Raw genomic sequence first — 15,000 nt, 5'->3', positions numbered from 1 at the left:
CTCTTATGCATTGTATGTTCCTGTCCCCCTCAGTACCTGGAGCTATCCCTCTGGACTCCATCCAGGGCAGTGCTTATGAAGAGAAGATGATCCTGAAATGGAGAGAACCAGCCCAGACCTACGGAATCATCACTCAGTACGAGGTAATTTGTGAATTTATTGATTGATTGAATGAATGATCGATTGATTGAATTTAGTCAATTATCAAACAGTCTTTTTTTTTGTCCATTTCTGTCTCTCCTGAATCATTTTAGAGAACCACTGAAGCAATACACCTCCTTATTCCTGTTGAACAACCTCAAATGGACGAAACAAATCTGAAAATATCACACATCGCAGACCATGTACATTTCCAGGCTACTAAACTACAGGCTATGTGCCCATGTAATGGTTGTTTATACCCATGCCAGCTAACCAAGCCCCTGAACTATATTTAATGTTGAATATTAGGTATGTTTTCTACCTTACCCCCCCCAAAAAAAAAAAAAAAAAAAAAAATACAAAATAGAGGAGAATTAGGCATTGGTCTGAAGCTGAAAAAGAAATGAAATTCACATGAGCGCCACAATGCCTACCCCACCCATGCTCTACCAAGGTTTTACAGCACACAGCTTTGACCTACAACAGAAGCTACTGCATGTTGGTCTATTGCATTTAAAGCAATGTGTGGGCAGGTTACTTAGGATTCAAACCTCCCAAACGACCTTTTCAAGCTTTTCTTTAAAATTATATTAAAGCAAGCTTTTAGCTAAATAGGCCTATCTTCTGTGTACCACCATGTACCATGTCACAACACAACTGATTGGCTCAAGCACAGTACATTCCACAAATTAACTTTTGACAAGGCACACCTGTTAATTGAAACACATTCCAGGTGACTACCTCATGAAGCTGGTTGAGAGAATACCAAGAGTGTGCAAAGCTGTCATCAAGGCAGAGGGTGGCTACCTTGATAAATGTAAAATATAAATTATATTTGGATTTTGTTTAACACTTTTATGGTTACTACATGATTCCATATTATATTGTTATTTCATAGTTTTGATGTCTTCACTATTATTCTATAATGTAGACAATAGTTAAAAATAAAGAAAATCCCTTGAATGACTAGGTGTATCCAAACTTTTGATTGGTACTGTCTATATATACAGTATATATATTATAACACCTATTCAGCATCGTTCAAACCCTCTTAAGCCTTAGCTCCACCCATCTCTTTAAGGATTCACATGTGAGGCCATGTGCTAAAAAGAGTGAGTAAGGTAGTGTAGTAAACAACCAAAGATTTCAAGACTAAAAGTGGTGAAAGTAGAAGCCTAGAATAAGTAAAAATACACTTTATCTAGTCCTTGGCCTATATTCTCATCTGACTTTGAAAGTGTCCAGATACAAATACATTTTTTTAAATTATTAGATGATTCTTATCCAGACACACTTGTCTACATTTATGGGTCAGGTGAAAGAAATGCTATAACCCCCCCCAGCCACATCTAGCTAAGTGGATGGGTCACTACTGTCTAGACATGTTCATGAAAAACAATAGATGACCGTAGTCAACCCCAGACACACCTAGCTAAGTGGATGGGTCACTACTGTCTAGACATGTTCACCTAGCTAAGTGGATGGGTCACTACTGTCTAGACATGTTCACCTAGCTAAGTGGATGGGTCACTACTGTCTAGACATGTTCACCTAGCTAAGTGGATGGGTCACTACTGTCTAGACATGTTCACCTAGCTAAGTGGATGGGTCACTACTGTCTAGACATGTTCACCTAGCTAAGTGGATGGGTCACTACTGTCTAGACATGTTCACCTAGCTAAGTGGATGGGTCACTACTGTCTAGACATGTTCACCTAGCTAAGTGGATGGGTCACTACTGTCTAGACATGTTCACCTAGCTAAGTGGATGGGTCACTACTGTCTAGACATGTTCACCTAGCTAAGTGGATGGGTCACTACTGTCTAGACATGTTCACCTAGCTAAGTGGATGGGTCACTACTGTCTAGACATGTTCACCTAGCTAAGTGGATGGGTCACTACTGTCTAGACATGTTCACCTAGCTAAGTGGATGGGTCACTACTGTCTAGACATGTTCACCTAGCTAAGTGGATGGGTCACTACTGTCTAGACATGTTCACCTAGCTAAGTGGATGGGTCACTACTGTCTAGACATGTTCACCTAGCTAAGTGGATGGGTCACTACTGTCTAGACATGTTCACCTAGCTAAGTGGATGGGTCACTACTGTCTAGACATGTTCACCTAGCTAAGTGGATGGGTCACTACCATCTAGACATGTTCACCTAGCTAAGTGGATGGTCACTACTGTCTGGACATGTTCACCAGCTAAGTGGATGGGTCACTGTCTAGACATGTTCACCTAGCTAAGTGGATGGGTCACTACTGTCTAGACATGTTCACCTAGCTAAGTGGATGGGTCACTACTGTCTAGACATGTTCACCTAGCTAAGTGGATGGGTCACTACTGTCTAGACATGTTCACCTAGCTAAGTGGATGGGTCACTACTGTCTAGACATGACATGGGTTCATGTTCACCTAGCTAAGTGGATGGGTCACTACTGTCTAGACATGTTCACCTAGCTAAGTGGATGGGTCACTACTGTCTAGACATGTTCACCTAGCTAAGTGGATGGGACATGTTCACCTGTGGATGGGTCTAGACATGTTCACCTAGCTAAGTGGATGGGTCACTACTGTCTAGACATGTTCACCTAGCTAAGTGGATGGGTCACTACTGTCTAGACATGTTCACCTAGCTAAGTGGATGGGTCACTACTGTCTAGACATGTTCACCTAGCTAAGTGGATGGGTCACTACTGTCTAGACATGTTCACCTAGCTAAGTGGATGGGTCACTACTGTCTAGACATGTTCACCTAGCTAAGTGGATGGGTCACTACTGTCTAGACATGTTCACCTAGCTAAGTGGATGGGTCACTACTGTCTAGACATGTTCACCTAGCTAAGTGGATGGGTCACTACCGTCTAGACATGTTCACCTAGCTAAGTGGATGGGTCACTACTGTCTAGACATGTTCACCTAGCTAGTGGATGGGATGTCTAGACATGTTCACCTAGCTAAGTGGATGTCTCTAGACATGTTCACCTAGCTAAGTGGATGGGTCACTACTGTCTAGACATGTTCACCTAGCTAAGTGGATGGGTCACTACTGTCTAGACATGTTCACCTAGCTAAGTGGATGGGTCACTACTGTCTAGACATGTTCACCTAGCTAAGTGGATGGGTCACTACTGTCTAGACATGTTCACCTAGCTAAGTGGATGGGTCACTACTGTCTAGACATGTTCACCTAGCTAAGTGGATGGGTCACTACTGTCTAGACATGTTCACCTAGCTAAGTGGATGGGTCACTACTGTCTAGACATGTTCACCTAGCTAAGTGGATGGGTCACTACTGTCTAGACATGTTCACCTAGCTAAGTGGATGGGTCACTACCGTCTAGACATGTTCACCTAGCTAAGTGGATGGGTCACTACTGTCTAGACATGTTCACCTAGCTAAGTGGATGGGTCATGACATGTTCACCCTAGCTAGACATGTTCACCTAGCTAAGTGGATGGGTCACTACTGTCTAGACATGTTCACCTAGCTAAGTGGATGGGTCACTACTGTCTAGACATGTTCACCTAGCTAAGTGGATGGGTCACTACCGTCTAGACATGTTCACCTAGCTAAGTGGATGGGTCACTACCGTCTAGACATGTTCACCTAGCTAAGTGGATGGGTCACCGTCTAGACATGTTCACCTAGCTAAGTGGATGGGTCACATGTCTAGACATGTTCACCTAGCTAAGTGGATGGGTCACTACCGTCTAGACATGTTCACCTAGCTAAGTGGATGGGTCACTACTGTCTAGACATGTTCACCTAGCTAAGTGGATGGGTCACTACCGTCTAGACATGTTCACCTAGCTAAGTGGATGGGTCACTACCGTCTAGACATGTTCACCTAGCTAAGTGGATGGGTCACTACCGTCTAGACATGTTCACCTAGCTAAGTGGATGGGTCACTACTGTCTAGACATGTTCACCTAGCTAAGTGGATGGGTCACTACTGTCTAGACATGTTCACCTAGCTAAGTGGATGGGTCACTACTGTCTAGACATGTTCACCTAGCTAAGTGGATGGGTCACTACTGTCTAGACATGTTCACCTAGCTAAGTGGATGGGTCACTACTGTCTAGACATGTTCACCTAGCTAAGTGGATGGGTCACTACTGTCTAGACATGTTCACCTAGCTAAGTGGATGGGTCACTACCGTCTAGACATGTTCACCTAGCTAAGTGGATGGGTCACTACTGTCTAGACATGTTCACCTAGCTAAGTGGATGGGTCACTACCGTCTAGACATGTTCACCTAGCTAAGTGGATGGGTCACTACTGTCTAGACATGTTCACCTAGCTAAGTGGATGGGTCACTACCGTCTAGACATGTTCACCTAGCTAAGTGGATGGGTCACTACTGTCTAGACATGTTCACCTAGCTAAGTGGATGGGTCACTATGGGTCCTACTGTCTAGACATGTTCACCTAGCTAAGTGGATGGGTCACTACTGTCTAGACATGTTCACCTAGCTAAGTGGATGGGTCACTACCGTCTAGACATGTTCACCTAGCTAAGTGGATGGGTCACTACCGTCTAGACATGTTCACCTAGCTAAGTGGATGGGTCACTACCGTCTAGACATGTTCACCTAGCTAAGTGGATGGGTCACTACCGTCTAGACATGTTCACCTAGCTAAGTGGATGGGTCACTACCGTCTAGACATGTTCACCTAGCTAAGTGGATGGGTCACTACCGTCTAGACATGTTCACCTAGCTAAGTGGATGGGTCACTACCGTCTAGACATGTTCACCTAGCTAAGTGGATGGGTCACTACTGTCTAGACATGTTCACCTAGCTAAGTGGATGGGTCACTACTGTCTAGACATGTTCACCTAGCTAAGTGGATGGGGTCACATGTTCACCTAGCTAAGTGGATGGGTCACTACCGTCTAGACATGTTCACCTAGCTAAGTGGATGGGTCACTACCGTCTAGACATGTTCACCTAGCTAAGTGGATGGGTCACTACCGTCTAGACATGTTCACCTAGCTAAGTGGATGGGTCACTACCGTCTAGACATGTTCACCTAGCTAAGTGGATGGGTCACTACCGTCTAGACATGTTCACCTAGCTAAGTGGATGGGTCACTACTGTCTAGACATGTTCACCTAGCTAAGTGGATGGGTCACTACTGTCTAGACATGTTCACCTAGCTAAGTGGATGGGTCACTGTCTAGACATGTTCACCTAGCTCTGGATGGGACATGTTCACCTAGCTAAGTGGATGGGTCACTACTGTCTAGACATGTTCACCTAGCTAAGTGGATGGGTCACTACCGTCTAGACATGTTCACCTAGCTAAGTGGATGGGTCACTACCGTCTAGACATGTTCACCTAGCTAAGTGGATGGGTCACTACTGTCTAGACATGTTCACCTAGCTAAGTGGATGGGTCACTACCGTCTAGACATGTTCACCTAGCTAGAAACATAGAAACAGAAAACATAGAAATAAAGAAACTAGAATGCCCACCAGATGACAACATGACCTTTGTTCTTACAGAGAGTGCAGTGATGTGTCCTATAAGGAGCATTGGTGGCAAATCTGATGGCCGAATGGTAAAGAACATCTAGCCCCTCGAGAGCACCCTTACGTGCCGATCTATAGATTACGTCTCCATAATCTAGCATGTCATCTGAATCAGGGTTATTTTGGCAGCTCGGGTGAAAGAGGAGTGATTACGAAAGAGGAAACCCAGTATAAATTTAACTTTAACCTGCAGCTTTGATATGGGCTGTGAGAAGGACAGTGTACCGTCTAGCCATACTCCCAAGTACTTGATTGAGGTGACTACCTCAAGCTCTAAACCCTCAGAGGTAGTAATCACACCTGTAGGGGAGAGGGGAATTCTTCTTACCAAACCACATGACTTTGATTTGGAGGTGTTCAGAACAAGGTTAAGGGTAGAGAAAGCTTGTTGGACACTAAGAAAGCTTTGTTGTTGAGCATTTAACACAAAATCCGGGGAGGGGCCAGCTGAGTATAAGACTGTATCATCTACATATAAATGGATGAGAGAGCTTCCTACTGCCTGAGCTATGTTGTTGATGTAAATTGAGAAGTGCATGGGGCCTAGGATTGAGCCTTGGGGTACTACCTTGGTGACAGGCATTGGCTGAGACAGCAGATGTCCTGACTTAAGACACTGCACTCTTTGAGAGAGGTAGTTAGCAAACCAGGCCAAAGACCCCTCAGAGACACCAATACTCCTTAGCCGTCCCACAAGAATGGAATGGTCTACCGTATCAAAAGCTTTGGCCAAGTCAATAAAAATAGCAGCACAACATTGCTTAGAATCTAGGGCAATAGTGAAATCACTGAGGACCTTTAAGGTTGCAGTGACACATCCATAATCTGAGCGGAAACCAGATTGCATACCAGAGAGAATACTATAGAAAGCCAGTCAGTTGATTATTGACACGTTTTTCCAACACGGTTGATAAACAGGGCAAAATAGAAATAGGCCTATAACAATTAGGATCAGCTTGATCTCCCCCTTTAAATAAAGGACAAACTTAGGGAGTCCCAGTGCTTTAGGACTTGGTCAGGTGGGTTAAGTATGTCCCAGTTTAGGTCACCTAGCAGGACAAATTCAGACTTAGTGTAAGGGGCCAGGAGAGAGCTTAGGGCAAGTAGGGTACAGGCCAGTGCTGATGGAGGACGATAGCACCCAGCAACAGTCAACGAAGAGACATTCGAAAGTGTAATGCTTAAAACCATTGAATCAAATTGTTTGTGGACAGACTTTGTGGATACAACCGAGCACTGAAGGTGATCCTCGGTAAAGATTGCCACTCTACCACCTTTGGAAGATCTGTCTTGCCGAAAAAGGTTAGAACCAGAAAGGTTAACATCAGTATTCAAAACACTCTTTCTTAACCACGTCTCAGTAATGACCAACACATCTGGATTGGAGCTGTGAACCCACACTTTCAATTTATCCATTTTAGGTTATAAGCTTCTAGTGTTAACGTGCAGAAAACCCAGGCTTTTACGAGAGCAGAAATCATTGAAACAGATATCAGAGCACGAGTGAGAATTGTGGCTAGCAACAGTGGGCCAGGGTGTACATGCACATTTCCAGATATCATCAGCAGTAATACAAACAGGGCACGGCAGAGGACAGGGAGAGCTCTGCAGTGTTGATGTATGACATTTGAATGTGCATTAGATCGCAACAAGATCATATTGTACAGCAATTTCATCAGGTAACAAGAATACAAAGCCGGCGAGAGGTGGTTAAAATAGGATGGGAGGACAAGAGTCTGTGTAACCAATAGAGAGTCAGAGTCCTGAGTGTGGGAACAAACAGTCTGTCCCACGATTGGGTAAACAAGAAAGTTCATAATTCACAAAGAATGCAGGAGTCATGAGGCAAGTAGCAAAATAGTTAAAAATGCACGAGAAAAAAATAGAATGATTTGGGGCTAGCCATTGCAAGTTCAGAGTTACTAGCCCCAACAGTGTGTGTGTGCTGGAGGTGAGCAAAAGCTCGGGAGAGGGGGGAGTATGGTGGGGGTCCCTATACTAGACAGGTGGAGACAGACTTGGACAGACGGTGAACAAATCTCCAGGTGGAAGCCAAGCAGCAGTGCAGCAGGTAACGGAAGTAGGGAGACTATTTTACGTAGCTAGCTAGCTAAACAATGAACCATAATCCCAACCCATAGCTACAGTACACTCCAATTGTCATAGCTAGTCACCATGTATGAAAAGCTGAGGTAGCAATCTGCAGGTAGCTGAAACTAACCAACTAAATGCAATGTTAGCTTGCTAGCTAACATTAGGCTATAACTAGCGATGCAGATGGCAGTGCAGAGATACAAATAATATCACTACACAGATCATACACGTAATGATAGCTAGCGAGCCAGCAAGCTAAGTTCGCGTTAACAATGAATATTATTTTCTGACAAAATTAGAAACGTGTAATATCTGACAATGTTGCAATGTTGTATTTTCCATTTGGTCTGTAGCTAGCTACAGCTTTTCTGTGGCTAAACCAAATTGGCTTGTAATTGAACAACTTTATTCACATTTACAGAACTGTTTCCTGGTAATATTCACTGACAGACAAAACTGTTTCCCGTATGCAGAGCAAAGATTGATGCTGTCCCAAATGTCACACTATTCCTTACGTGCCCTGGTAAAAGACAAACCGTTCACTATAAAGGTATCAGTGTGCCACTTGAGACACATGCTGAATACTACAGGAAATACAATATCATGCTGAATACTACAGGTGGACTCACACACACCAGAAGTCATCATATCTCTGACTGTGGGTAGCAGGTAGCATGTAGCAGGTAGAATGTAGCTGGTAGCAGGTAGCAGGTTGCATGTAGCTGGTTGCATGTAGCTGGTAGCAGGTAGTATGTAGCAGGTAGCATGTAGCAGGTTGCATGTAGCTGGTAGCATGTAGCAGGTAGAAGGTAGCAGGTAGCGAGTTGCAGGTAGCATGTAGCAGGTAGCATATAGCTGGTAGCAGGTAGAAGGTAGCATGTAGCAGGTTGCATGTAGCTGGTAGTATGTAGCATGTAGCAGGTTGCATGTAGCTGGTAGCATGTAGCATGTAGCACGTTGCAGGTAGCAGGTAGCAGGTAGCATATAGCTGGTAGAAGGTAGCATGTAGCAGGTTGCATGTAGCTGGTAGCAGGTAACATGTAGCAGGTAGCATGTAGCTGGTAGCAGGTAGCGGGTAGCAGGTTGCATGTAGCTGGTAGCAGGTAGCATGTAGCAGGTAGAAGGTAACAGGTAGCAAGTAGCAGGTAGCTGTTACAGTGAGGCAGCGTGATACAGTCCCCAACCCCTCATGTATAGAGGAGTCCAAAGCTTTCCAAATACATTCTGAAATAGTCAATATGATACAAATATTAACATTATGTATATGACCTGAGTGTCTTCTACTGCTACTGTGAGACAGATATGGACAAAGGAACATGCGTGTGTGTGTGTGGTTGCGTGTGTGTGTGTGTGGTTGCGTGTGGTTGTGTGTGTGCGTGCGTTCAAGTGCATGTGTTGTGTGAGATGTGTGTGTGTGTGTGTGTGGTGTGTGGTTGCGTGTGGTTGTGTGTGTGTGTGTGTGTGTGTGTGTGTGTGTGTGTGTGTGTGTGTGTGTGTGGTTGCGTGTGGTTGTTTTTGTGTGTGTGTGTGTGTGTGTGGTTGCATGTGGTTGTTTGTGTGTGTGTGTGTGTGTGTGTGTGTGTGTGTGGTTGTGTGTTCGTCTCACACCTTTCCAGCCTAGTTCTCTGACCTCTATGTATTTTGTCAGGAGAAGTTGATTCCTTACAGCCTGTCTTTGATTTGACACAATCAAAGAGCTCAAAGTGAGATCCCTTCTGACAAACTCTGATCAAACACAGATTTCAGCTCCGCTCCCTCTTTCCTCGGACCAGGCACTGTGATCGCTGTTTTCGTCTCAAATGGCACCCTATTCCCTATATAGTGCACTACTTTAGACCAGATTCCTATGGGGCCCTATTCCCTATATAGTGCACTACTTTTCACCGGGTCAATCTAGTTTTGGTTAAATGTAGTGCACTACAGTATATAGGGGATATGGTTCTATTTGAGACATTGGGGCGGCAGGGTAGCCTAGTGGTTAGAGTGTTTGACAATTAACCGAAAGGTTGCAAGTTCGAATCCCTGAGCTGACAAGGTACAAATCTGTCGTTCTGCCCCTGAACAGGCAGTTAACCCACTGTTCCTAGGCCGTCATTGAAAATAAGAATTTGTTCTTAACTGACTTGCCTAGTAAAAATGTTTACAAATTTAAATGGTCAGCTTCCTAGACCAGACAGAATCAGTTCCCTCTCTGTCTGCCCCTCTCTCTCTCTCTCTCTCTCTGTCTGTCTGTCTGCCTCTGTGTCTCAGGAGGTTGGTGGAACCTTAATTGGGGAGGATGGGCTCCTGGTAATGGCTGGAATGGTATCAAATACATTGAACACATGGTTTCTGCATTTGATGCCATTCCATTCCGTTCCAACCATTATTATGAGCCGTCCTACCCTCAGCAGCCTCCTCTACTCTCAGTTTATCAATTTGTCTCTCTCTGTCTGTCTGTCTCTGGCTTGCTTGTTCTGTCTGCTTGCATGTCTGTCTGTCTGTGGCTGGCTGGTTGGCTGGCTGGCTGGTTGGCTGGCTGGTTGGCTGGCTGGTTGGCTGGCTGGCAGGCTGGCTGGCTGTCTGTCCTTAACCTGTTCTTCCCCCTTTTGACGCAGGGACCTAAAACTGTGTAATTACACTGGACTTACATTTTGTGAAATCTTATCCTGAATGTCTATGGTGTACATGTAGTAGACTATAGTATGGCCATGTATATTGAATAACAAAATGAGTAGTTGTCATTCTGTATACTTGACTTGTTTAAAATAGAAACATTGTGTCCAGCATCATGTACGGTTACCAGCTAGGAAATATTAAAAGATCTGCACAATTAATCAGCTTTTAGTTTCCCTCCCGTCGTCACGTCACGTCAGTCTCATTTTAATTGTAAAAACCTGTTTGAGTGCCAATGTAGACAAGTCATTTCACACTCTCTCTCTCTCTGTCTCTCTCTCTCTCTCTCGTTCTCTCTCTCTCTCTCTCTCGCTCTCTCTCGCTCTCTCTCGCTCTCTCTCTGAAATGTTATGATAAAGGATTTGGCATCACAGCAGACTCATTCCACCAGACAAAGACCAAATGACACACACACACACACACACACACGCCAGACTCATTCCACACACAGACAAAGACAAAATGAGAAAAAGGCCTCCAAGCATTTCAGAAACTTGATGGACACAAATTATGCAGCACTCCAAACTGTTCTTTTGTGTTTTTTAATTGGAATTATAATGGACGCTTTCTATTATGAGGAAGCAGGAGGGTTGTCTTAAAGTGGGGCTTTATAGATATTTAAACTGGATATTAAGAAGACGAACACACACCTTAATGCTTCTCCCTCCAGAGTTGTGGTGCTTATGGGGACATTAATGGAGGAGGAATAAATTAAACTGGTTTTATTATTCTGATACAACGAGACTACAGAGAGTTAACAGTGATGATACTAGATAAACAACTAGACTACAGAGAGTTAACAGTGATGATACTAGATAAACAACTAGACTACAGAGAGTTAACAGTGATGATACTAGATAAACAACTAGACTACAGAGAGTTAACATGTTGGGTGATGATACTAGATAAACAACTAGACTACAGAGAGTTAACAGTGATGATACTAGATAAACAACTAGACTACAGAGAGTTAACAGTGATGATACTAGATAAACAACTAGACTACAGAGAGTTAACATGTTGGGTGATGATACTAGATAAACAATCACAACTCTTCAGCAGGATCTATAACTTTCCGTCTGTGATTTCTGGCAGGTACAGCCCAAAAACATGGTTAAACGGTTTTGGTTGGAGCAAAAAACCTGCATCCACAATGGCCCTAACACTGGCCACCCATCTGCACTGTGCAGGAGACATGAATCACTTGGCAGGATCGCTTGTGTTGATCATATTTTCCTGTACTAGCAGGTTACTATCGTGAGAGGAACACATTATGCCCTGCTAGGCTTAATTACATGTTATAATCATGTCTCCCTGTCTGTCTGTCTGTCTGTCTGTCTGTCTGTCTGTCTGTCTGTCTGTCTGTCTGTCTGTCTGTCTGTCTGTCTGTCTGTCTGTCTGTCTGTCTGTCTGTCTGTCTGTCTGTCTGTCTGTCTGTCTGTCTGTCTGTCTGTCTGTCTGTCTGTCTGTCTGTCTGTCTGTCTGTCTGTCTGTCTGTCTGTCTGTCTGTCTGTGTCTCTCTCTCTCTCTCTCTCTGTTTTCAGATCTCCTTCAAGGCAGTGAGCTCCTTTGATCCTGAGCTGGATCTATCCAACCAGAGTGGGAAAGTCCTGAACCACGTCAATGAGAGCAGCCACATCTTTCTGGGTCTCTACCCAGGATCTACCTACTCCTTCACTCTCAGAGCCTCCACCGCCAAGGGCTATGGCCCCCCAGTCATCACACAGTTCACCACCAAGATATCAGGTCAGTCCCTAGCCCCTAACTCCTACCTCCTAGTCACTAGTACCCATCCAAGGGCTATGGCCCCCCAGTCATCACACAGTTCACCACCAAGATATCAGGTCAGTCCCTAGCCCTAGCCCCTAACTCCTACCTCCTAGTCACTAGTACAGATCCAAGGGCTATGGCCCCCCAGTCATCACACAGTTCACCACCAAGATATCAGGTCAGTCCCTAGCCCCTAACTCCTACCTCCTAGTCACTAGTACCCATCCAAGGGCTATGGCCCCCCAGTCATCACACTGTTCACCAGTCTAAAATGTATCCCTGGTCACTAACACTACACCCCTATCCTCTATCCTCTAGCCTAGACACTAACACTAGACCCCTATCCTCTAGCCTAGACACTAACACAAGACCCCTATCCTCTAGCCTAGACACTAACACTAGACCCCTATCCTCTAGCCTAGACACTAACACTAGACCCCTATCCTCTAGCCTAGACACTAAAACTAGACCCCTATCCTCTAGCCTAGACACTAAAACTAGACCTCTATCCTTTAGCCTAGACACTAAAACTAGACCCCTATCCTCTAGCCTAGACACTAACACTAGACCCTCTATCCGCTAGCCCAGACACTAACACTAGACCCTCTATCCTCTAGCCTAGACACTAACACTAGACCCCTATCCTCTAGCCAAGACACTAACACTAGACCCCTATCCTCTAGCCTAGACACTAAAACTAGACCTCTATCCTTTAGCCTAGACACTAAAACTAGACCCCTATCCTCTAGCCTAGACACTAAAACTAGACCTCTATCCTTTAGCCTAGACACTAACACTAGACCCCTATCCTCTAGCCTAGACACTAACACTAGACCCCTTATCCTCTAGCCTAGACACTAAAACTAGACCCCTATCCTCTAGCCTAGACACTAAAACTAGACCCCTATCCTCTAGCCTAGACACTAACACTAGACCCCTATCCTCTAGCCCAGACACTAACACTAGACCCTCTATCCTCTAGCCTAGACACTAACACTAGACCCCTATCCTCTAGCCTAGACACTAAAACTAGACCCCTATCCTCTAGCCTAGACACTAAAACTAGACCTCTATCCTTTAGCCTAGACACTAAAACTAGACCCCTATCCTCTAGCCTAGACACTAAAACTAGACCTCTATCCTTTAGCCTAGACACTAAAACTAGACCCCTATCCTCTAGCCTAGACACTAACACTAGACCCTCTATCCGCTAGCCCAGACACTAACACTAGACCCTCTATCCTCTAGCCTAGACACTAACACTAGACCCCTATCCTCTAGCCAAGACACTAACACTAGACCCCTATCCTCTAGCCTAGACACTAAAACTAGACCTCTATCCTTTAGCCTAGACACTAAAACTAGACCCCTATCCTCTAGCCTAGACACTAACACTAGACCCCTATCCTCTAGCCCAGACACTAACACTAGACCCTCTATCCTCTAGCCTAGACACTAACACTAGACCCCTATCCTCTAGCCTAGACACTAAAACTAGACCCCTATCCTCTAGCCTAGACACTAAAACTAGACCTCTATCCTTTAGCCTAGACACTAAAACTAGACCCCTATCCTCTAGCCTAGACACTAAAACTAGACCTCTATCCTCTAGCCTAGACACTAACACTAGACCCTCTATCCTCTAGCCTAGACACTAACACAAGACCCCTATCCTCTAGCCTAGACACTAACACTAGACCCCTATCCTCTAGCCTAGACACTAACACTAGACCCTCTATCCTCTAGCCTAGACACTAACACTAGACCCCTATCCTCTAGCCTAGACACTAACACTAGACCCTCTATCCTCTAGCCTAGACACTAAAACTAGACCCCTATCCTCTAGCCTAGACACTAACACTAGACCCCTATCCTCTAGCCTAGACACTAACACTAGACCCCTATCCTCTAGCCTAGACACTAACACTAGACCCCTATCCTCTTGGTTCTAGTGTTGCTCTTAAAGGATTGATTAGGTATAGGCAATATGTTAGTACCTTCACCTTGCCTTCTGGCATTTTAATCAAGTATAACATGTTGCACCATAGTGCTTATAGCTTTTGCAAATGTTCCACACCAATCCCTCGGTGGGCATAGGGGGATGTTTCTAATGTTGGACATAGGGGAATGTTTCTAATGTTGGGACATAGGGGAATGTTTCTAATGTTGGGACATAGGGGAATGTTTCCAATGTTGGACATAGGGGAATGTTTCTAATGTTGGGACATAGGGGAATGTTTCTAATGTTGGGACATAGGGGAATGTTTCTAATGTTGGGACATAGGGGAATGTTTCTAATGTTGGGACATAGGGGAATGTTTCTAATGTTGGGACATAGGGGAATATTTCTAATGTTGGGACATAGGGGAATGTTTCCAATGTTGGACATAGGGGAATGTTTCTAATGTTGGGACATAGGGGAATGTTTCTAATGTTGGGACATAGGGGAATGTTTCTAATGTTGGGACATAGGGGAATGTTTCTAATGTTGGGACATAGGGGAATGTTTCTAATGTTGGGACATAGGGGAATGTTTCTAATGTTGGGACATAGGGGAATGTTTCTAATGTTGGACATAGGGGAATGTTTCTAATGTTGGGACATAGGGGAATGTTTTTAATGTTGGGACATAGGGAATGTTTCTAATGTTGGGACATAGGGGAATGTTTCCAATGTTGGGACATAGGGGAATGTTTCTAATGTTGGGACATAGGGGAATGTTTCTAATGTTGGGACATAGGGGAATGTTTCTAATGTTGGGACATAGGGGAATGTTTCTAATGTTGGGACATAG

The 15,000-nt window shown here is 44.5% G+C and overlaps 1 protein-coding gene across 1 annotated transcript in view; it reads left to right on the top strand.

The window, feature by feature from the left end:
* LOC112222543 (receptor-type tyrosine-protein phosphatase mu-like) overlaps nucleotides 1-15,000 on the top strand; it is a 441,501-nt gene that overhangs the window by 165,631 nt on the left and 260,870 nt on the right. Inside the window, exons 9-10 of the mRNA XM_042329181.1 lie at nucleotides 34-143; nucleotides 11,981-12,182. Of these exons, the coding sequence (XP_042185115.1) occupies nucleotides 34-143; nucleotides 11,981-12,182 (312 nt within the window). The remainder of the gene's footprint in view (nucleotides 1-33; nucleotides 144-11,980; nucleotides 12,183-15,000) is intronic.

Source organism: Oncorhynchus tshawytscha, linkage group LG10, assembly GCF_018296145.1.
Source record: "Oncorhynchus tshawytscha isolate Ot180627B linkage group LG10, Otsh_v2.0, whole genome shotgun sequence".
Taxonomy (NCBI): domain Eukaryota; kingdom Metazoa; phylum Chordata; class Actinopteri; order Salmoniformes; family Salmonidae; genus Oncorhynchus; species Oncorhynchus tshawytscha.
This window is presented reverse-complemented; position numbering and strand designations above follow the sequence as displayed.